This window comes from Lipotes vexillifer, unplaced genomic scaffold (genome assembly GCF_000442215.2).
Source record: "Lipotes vexillifer unplaced genomic scaffold, Lipotes_vexillifer_v1.1 scaffold648, whole genome shotgun sequence".
Lineage (NCBI taxonomy): Eukaryota > Metazoa > Chordata > Mammalia > Artiodactyla > Lipotidae > Lipotes > Lipotes vexillifer.
The window spans coordinates 2,232,494-2,240,657 of NW_006797096.1; the positions used below are offsets into that span (position 1 = coordinate 2,232,494).

At 43.8% G+C, this 8,164-nt stretch overlaps 1 protein-coding gene across 2 annotated transcripts in view; it reads left to right on the forward strand.

Annotated features, from left to right (window-relative positions):
• The window catches only part of CFLAR (CASP8 and FADD like apoptosis regulator), a 31,060-nt gene that overhangs the window by 11,288 nt on the left and 11,608 nt on the right, over positions 1-8,164 (forward strand). For both annotated transcript variants that reach the window (XM_007469211.1, XM_007469212.1), the window contains exons 6-7: positions 105-154; positions 835-916. In XM_007469211.1, the coding sequence (XP_007469273.1) occupies positions 105-154; positions 835-916 (132 nt within the window). The remainder of the gene's footprint in view (positions 1-104; positions 155-834; positions 917-8,164) is intronic.

Sequence of the window (8,164 nt, forward strand, 5' to 3'; positions counted from 1 at the left end):
AGGGAAAGAAAAATGGTGTGACATAAAGAAACGCAGCCCACAGGAACTAGGATTAGGGCTAATTCTCCTTTAGCTTTGTAAATGATTTCTCTCTCATCCCCCAGGAGAACCAGTGAAGACATCCATTCAGGAATCAGAAGCATTTTTACCTCAGGTACAGAATAAATGATCTGATTTGGTATTGTATTGTAAGCACAGTATCTGTGGAGAACACTGATGGCTTTAAAAATATCTGTCCATTAAGAATTCTTTGTAACAATAGGATGCTGAGGGTGTGCTATTCTGAGAACTCTTCTGTTCTAAAGGGGAACCTTGGATGTAGCAAAGAGAAAGATATTGAAGTGGATTGCATTAGTGAACTTTGCAGGAAAATTCCAAAGTGGCATTTCTCTTCTCAGCTGAGTGATTGCTGAATATATAAGTAAGCAGTGACACTGAACCTTGACTTGTTCTGACTTTTGCTACGCTGGTACCTCTTCTCCATAATAGAAAGGCCTCCTTTTGTATTGGTTTGGAAAGATATCACTTGTACAATCTCAGGTTACTGTGGAAACATATGACCCATCTTTTCTCTGTGTTTTAAATTATCTTTATCCCACAAAGCTAAGACATGCGTAAAGAGACTGCAATTTTTATTAAAATTAAATAGAAACTGAAATAGCGTGTTGATATTGAAGGGAAATGTCAGCTGTGATGACTTCAGCCTGTGTCTATTGAGTGAGTCACCTGCCAAAAGGAAATTTAAGGAAATCCAAAAGAAAAGATCATATGGGTGGAACCTTGAGGAAAAGAACAATGTTTAGGGTCTTTAACAATCCCTGCTTTCCTTTCCAGCACATACTGGAAGAGAGATATAAGATGCAGAGCAAGCCCCTGGGAATCTGCCTGATAATTGATTGCATTGGCAATGACACAGGTAGGTGTGAATGCTCCAGATGAACTGATGCTCCCACAGTGAGATCACGGCACACACAAGCTGTATTCATCGAGTGATCCACACTAGCTGCTGTAACAAACCAATGCCAAAATGTGGTTTCACACATGAAGGGTAGTTTCTCACTCATGTTGCAGTCTGGTGCAGGTGGTATTTGTAGAGCTTTGTTCCAAGTGCTCATGAGTGGTGTCATCATCTGAGGGCTTGGAGTTTTCCTCAGGATCCTCTCTATCTGGCTGGTGGATGAAGGAAGCGAGTGGAAGATCTCACAAGAGACTTTAGAGACAGGCCTGAAAGTGATATGCATCATTTCCACCCTCATTGCTTTGGTTAAAACTCATGTGCCCCATCCAACCACAGTAGACAAGTTGTGTGTCAGGAGGAAAATGAAAGGAGGTTGGGGGAACACATAGCATTGTCTCTGGTACAAAGGCAAACTTTGTGAAAGTTGGTGAGCTTCAGTCTTGTCGTTCCATGCTGGATGCTGTGGCAGGGAGGAGTCCTGGGATCCAAAGGGGGGTTTAAAATGGAAAGTTTTCTGGGCTTCAGTATTATCAGATACCCCATCATTTCACCTAGATAGACTCTGAAAGCTTTTCTGGGGAACATTAAAACTAGGATAAATTTGTGTTCACTTAGAGGCAATGTGTCCCTTAGTTCTGTCACCCTGGACTTTGGTTATTGGCCTGAGTGTGTACTACCTGTGTGTCAACTTTGTTTGGATCTGAATCGATTCTTTTGCTCAGTTGTTGGATGTCTGACTCGAACTGAATTAGTCACTGATGATGCATCAAAAGAGAAGGAGAAGAGCCTAGATAAGTACAATAACATTCGGTTTAATTATTTATCTCTTTCTTTTCTAAAAAAAATTTATTTATTTTAAATAATTTATTTATTTTTGGCTGCATTGGGTTTTCGTTGCTGCACGCGGGCTTTCTCTAGTTGCAGCGAGCAGGGCCTACTCTTGGTTGTGGTGCGTGGGCTTCTCACGGCGGTGGCTTCTCTTGTTGAGGAGCACGGGCTCTAGGAGCGCAGGCTTCAGTAGTTGTGGCTCGCGGGCTCTAGAGCGCAGGCTCAGTAGCTCTGGATCACGGGCCCAATTGCTCTGCGGCATGAGGAATCCATCCGGACCAGGCCTTGAACCTGTGCCCCCCGGCACTGGCAGGCGGATTCTCAACCACTGTGCCACCAGGGAAATCCCTATCTCTTTCTTGAGAGGATTGCTCGTTCTATCTCCACAGTTGTCCAGCTTCTCAATATTCTCTTAGAATGAGTCAGAACTGTCTTCTAGGCTCACTTAGAATGTTCCCTGGTGGCACAGTGGTTGAGAGTCCGCCTGCTGATGCAGGGGACACGGGTTCATGCCCTGGTCCGGGAAGATCCCACATGCTGCGGAGCGGCTGGGTCCGTGAGCCATGGCCGCTGAGCCTGCGCGTCTGGAGACTGTGCTCCTGCAACGGGAGAGGCCGCAACAGTGAGAGGCCCGCGTAACGCAAAAAAAAAAGAATGTTACCGTGGTGAGTTTTATGGGAAGAGAATCCAACAGAAGGTCAAATTAACAAATATTAGGCTGAATTTCCAGGATTTCAGGTATGCGCGTAACGCAAAAAAAAAGAATGTTACCGTGGTGAGTTTTATGGGAAGAGAATCCAACAGAAGGTCAAATTAACAAATATTAGGCTGAATTTCCAGGATTTCAGGTATGATCTCACTTTCTCATGTCCTATATTTGGTTGGATGTGAGAAATGCTATCTCCTGAGCTATAGATGTGTCCTTTATTTATTTATTTAATTTTATTTTTCTTAAATTGAGGTGTAGTTGATGTACAAGATGTGTTCTTTCTGTTTTAGCCATTAGTATTCACATAAGAATGAGAAAATATTTTATCAGTGAGTAACTTCCTGCTTTAAAAGAGATTGTGTAATTGTCCTCCTCTTTTGGTTGTAATCAGTTCTGCTTCATGCGTTAGCAGGAAGTTCCCAACTGGACTTGGTGCAGGATGTGTAGCTGTTGTATGAGGAGAATCACAAAGATAAAGCCATGACTTGTTGTGAATTTGTGGCTATAATCCACTGTCTGCTTCCCTTGCTGAGTTAGGGGCCTCTTTTAGGCAGGGACTGAGTGTATATTTGTATTTTTCTGTATTATAGGATTGTGATCAGAGTTGAGCCCTGGAATACAACTGTGTGGGTTTGAATCATGGCTTTGCCATGGCCTAGCTTGTTACCTGTGGCAGTTTTTCTAGCCTCTCTGTAGCTCAGTTTTTCATCTGTAAAATGAGTTAATAACAGGACCCACCTCATAGGGAGGTTGGGAGGAGTGAATGAGTCCTACCTGTAAAGAACTTAGGGCAGTGCCTGACACACACACTGTAAGCACGTACTAAATGCCAGTTAATGTTATTTGTCCATTTTGTTTGTTTAATTTTAGTTGCAAACCACTGAGCTAGAACTTGCCATGGCTTTGTGCTTGGTACATGGAGCCTGACCCAGACAAGTGAGGGACCAGAGAACTGGAGTCCTGAGGCCTGCTCTGGGCTCATGGGGGAGTGGGGCAGGTCCCCATAGCCTGGGGCTAACTGGAATAGAAGGGGTAACCCCAAGAGGAGGTAAGTTTTGGGGACATATGCAGGTGGATAGCTGGGGAGACTACTACTAGTCATGGTATGAGCGGGCGTGACAGAGAAAGAGAATGTGAACACAAACGCCAGGGGGAGGGAGGACAGAGAGTGGCAAGGCCTGACGGGAGAGAAAAATGGAAAGGAGCGTAGAATCAGAATCTCTAGGAGCTGGAGCAGGGACATCTTTGATGAGGTAAGAACGGGTATTGGCCTGAGGTGCATTTGTGCATCTGCTTCCTTGACTCAAGCTCTCCCTGCCTCTGGGAACAATACAGATAACTGGGCTTGAGGCCACATCTAGATGATTGTCTAGATGATTCATCTAGACAATTCGTCTAGACACGAGTTCATCTAGATGATTCTGTGGGGTTTCCTTTGTCTCTTCCCTAGTTAACTTTCTCACTTGGTTAACGCTGAACATTTGGGAGGAGTGCAGGAGTCTGGCAATAAACATTATTACTAGAAATGAGGGCTCTCACTTCTTGTAATAAATCTCTTATACATAGCACTGTATTATCTTATTGGTTCTTTTCTCTGGAGAACCCTAATACAAGTTTTTGTGTGGACATATATTTTCAATTCTCCTGAGTGGGATTGCTAGTAAATACCACCCCCCTCACCACCTGTTTTTAAAACTGTCTCAAATTCTCTTCCTCTTCACAGCTTCTTGCCCAGGGCCACTTTAGCAGCCCACTAATTGTTCTCTCTTCCTAAGGATCTAACTCTCTCAAACCCATAAAAAAAAAAAAAAAGAAAGAAACTAACAGTAATATGATAAGACTAACTTGAGGGTCTTCGTTGTTGCGCACGGGCTTTCTCTAGTTGTGGTGAGTGCGGGGTACTCTTCGTTACGGCGTGTGGGCTTCTCATTGTGGTGGCTTCTCTTGTTGTGGAGCACGGGCTCTAGGGCACGCCGTCTTCAGTAGTTGTGGTGCTCGGGTTCAGTAGTTGTAGCTCTTGGGCTCTAGAGCGCAGGCTCAGTAGTTGTGGCTCACAGGTTTAGTTGCTCCACAGCATGTGGGACCTTCCCGGACCAGGGATCAAACCCATGTCCCTTGCATTGACAGGCAGATTCTTAACCATTGCGCCACCAGGGAAGTCCCAGGGTATAAAATTTATTAAAAATATACTATGTGTCAGGTGCTTTGCTAATTCCTTTACAGGGATTCTCACTTAATTTTCATAAATATTACTGCAAGATAGGTACTATTATCCCCATTTTCAAGGTGAGCAAGTAAAGCACAATAAACTCCCTTTCTAACTTCTCTAGTTAAGTAATAGAGCTGGGATTTGAAAGCTTGACTGCAAAGCCTCTGCTTTTAGCTACTTTGCTGTAAGTTCCATGCGGGTGGGGAGCTTTTCCTATGTGTCTCCAGAACCTGGAACCATGCCTGGTACGTGGGAGCTCAGTAAATATTTGTTGGGTGAATGAATGACGGAGTAAGCTCTACTGGTCTTGGTGTGTTTCTAAAACCATTCCTTTGTACCTGTAGAATTTGGAAGACTCTCTTACCTATCTTTTCCTGTCCTCAAAAAAAAAAAAAATCAGACTTTTATCCAGAATATGTAATTTCCCCAAACCTTTATAGATTTATACTTCCTTTATCCCATAAATGTTTATTGCACCCCTACTATTGCAGAACACCATGCTTGGGACTTCCCTGGTTGCCCAGTGGTAAAGAATCTGCCTTCCAATGCAGGGGATGTGGGTTTGATCCCTGGTCGGGGAACTAAGAAAAACAAATACTGTATGCTAACACATATATATGGAATCTAAAAAAAAAAAAACATGGTTCTGAAGAACCTAGGGGCAGGACAGGAATAAAGATGCAGACGTAGAGAATGGACTTGAGGACATAGGGAGGGGGAAGGGTAAGCTGGGACTAAGTGAGAGAGTAGCATTGACATATATACACTACCAAATGTAAAATAGATAGCTAGTGGGAAGCAGCCGCATAGCACAGGGAGATCAGCTTGGTGCTCTGAGACCACCTAGAGGGGTGGGATAGGGAGCGTAGGAGGGAGATACAAGACAGAGGGGATATAGGGATGTATGTATATGTATAGCTGACTCACTTTGTTATACAGCAGAAACTAACACAAAAATGTAAAGCAATTATACTCCAGTAAAGATGTTAAAAAAATAATTTAAATATAAAAAGCAGTGAATGGTATAGTTGATACACCAAATCATGTTACTGCAGTAAAAGATAAGTTTGGTAGAGTACTGAAGTAAAAAGAAATAAGTTCATATTAAAGTTTGGGCACATTAATTATTCCAATTAAAAACAAAAACAAAAAAACCCCCACCATGCTTGGCCCTTGTGAAGCAGGTATGGAGGCCATGAAGTAGAATCTGGCCTCAGAGCCACATTGTGAACAAAGATAAGGTTATAAGGTTGTTGTTTGGTGGCTCATTCTTGAGAAGAATCCTTGGAGAAGTCAGTAACCTCTTCTTGGAGCAGACATGGAGACTTAAGGTTTTGAGGCTAATTAGTTCAGTGGCTTTGTGCTTGGTGTCCTCGGTGTTGCGTCACCTGTGTCAGAGACCTAGCAAAGCTAGACCTATGCGAGGCCCTGCTTCGAGGTGCCCTGACATAGCACTGGACTTTTGCTCTTGTTTGGAGCCGAGAAGCGGAAGCCTCACATCACAGACACTTGGACTCTGGACCTTGACCTAGGGCTCTGGCTGGTTTTTAGGCTGCTGAATGAAAGCTGGTGTTTGCAGATTTTAAGAGGACGTGTTTATTCCTCTCTTTTCTCCCTGCTCATTCTGAAAAGCTTGAAGATTTTTCTATACTTTTAACCAGGCTAAGGCTTAGATTCTTCTAGCAGATGCTGCACGTTTCCCTGGGAAATCTTGCGTAAGTAAACTTCCTCTTCTAACAGAGCAGCAGTAGTCCTGAAAGCCCGGAGTTAATCGTAGAGAGCTTTGCACTGGTGTTGATTGGAGCTTGGCTGCTCGTTGGGGTTACCCAGCCTCCTTTCCTCATTTTCCCTTAATGGAATGGGCAACAACCCAAATCAGTAGCATTTTCCTGCACTGATAGATGTAAACAAATCTCAGCAAGGGGACTCGGAGCAGCCACTGTGGCCTCTGCTCCTGAGCTTTGAAGACACGTGGTAAGTGACACATGAGATGGTAGATGGAGGTTTTGTTCCCATGGAGCGGCTACTGCTGCCTGCCAGCTTGAGTGCCAAGGAAGTGGGGTCTCCCCTCTTAATTCCTGTGGGATTAGCAGACTATTAACGATAGCTTCCCTGTGGGCAAAAGACCAGGAAGTCTGTGGTGGTATGCTTTTTTTTCCTGGGCATTCTTATCCTCTGAGATTAAGCAGCCATTCAGTTGGAAACCTAGCATCACTAATGAAATTTCCCTTTAAATCAGTGCTACATAGCAAACCCTTTTTTCACAGACAGCATAAAGCTAGGGTATAAAGTATTATAGGTCCACAGTCCCTTATTGGAGACCCTTGCATTTCAACATTTTAAAGTTTTAAGAGTTTAGAAAGATGACATGGCCCATATACCGTAATTTATAGAACATTCCAGTGGGGTCTAGGGCAGTACCCCATAATCAAATATGTGACTATTTCTATAGCAAAAGGAATGGATATTTACACTAAGTGGAATAAAGACTATAAATAGCTTCTCATCAGTTCAGGAAAGGTTTTGCCACAAAATGAGTCACAGGGAAAAGAAACTAAGTTTTTCAGAGCTTTTGGGGCCTTGGAATTGTGGATAGGAGTGGTGGGTATGTGGAAAAGCAGAGGACTTTTAGGCCACCTGAGGGACCACAGAAGCCTCTCTTGACATGTTTATGATTGATATTGTTTTCTCCTAAGAAAAGCTAGTCCAGAAGGAATTACTAGTGATCATTTGTGCTTAAAAAAAAAAAAAAAAAGACATTTATAAAGTAGTTTATAATTTCGAGTATATATGGATTGTCCAGTAACACCCCTGATTGTTGGTGTCCCTGAACAAACGGAAAGTCAGATTTATACAAGCCCCACTCCCCCCCAACCCCGCTTCCTCCCTCACTCTTTATTCTGTCTATATTCACCATCATCCTTCCACTTGGGGGCCTTTCCTTTGCCCTGTTTTTTTTGGAGCCGCAGCTGAATTGCACCTTTCCCATAATCTTCTCTCCAGGTGTCTTAGACCACGCTGATCTTCCCTACTCTGATCTCCTATTTTACCTAAAATCCTACTGTTCTATGTGACATGTCAGTCATTGTTTTGTGCACATTTATACACTTTGCTTCTCTAGCAAGATTATGGGCTCCTTGAAGAACAGGAACTACATTGTATACTTCATCTGTATCCCCTCATCACAGTGTTTCTGTAACACAGGAAGAGGAACTTTGTAAAACATGAGTTTTGGGGTCAAGTGAGTTTAAGAAATAATTTGTTGGGCTTCCCTGGTGGCACGGTGGTTGAGAGTCCGCCTGCTGATGCAGGGGACATGGGTTCATGTACCGGTCCGGGAAGATCCCACGTGCCGCGGAGCGGCTGGGCCCGTGAGCCATGGCCGCTGAGCCTGCACGTCCGGAGCCTGTGCTCCGCAGCGGGAGAGGCCACAATAGTGAGAGGCCCGCGTACAGCAAAA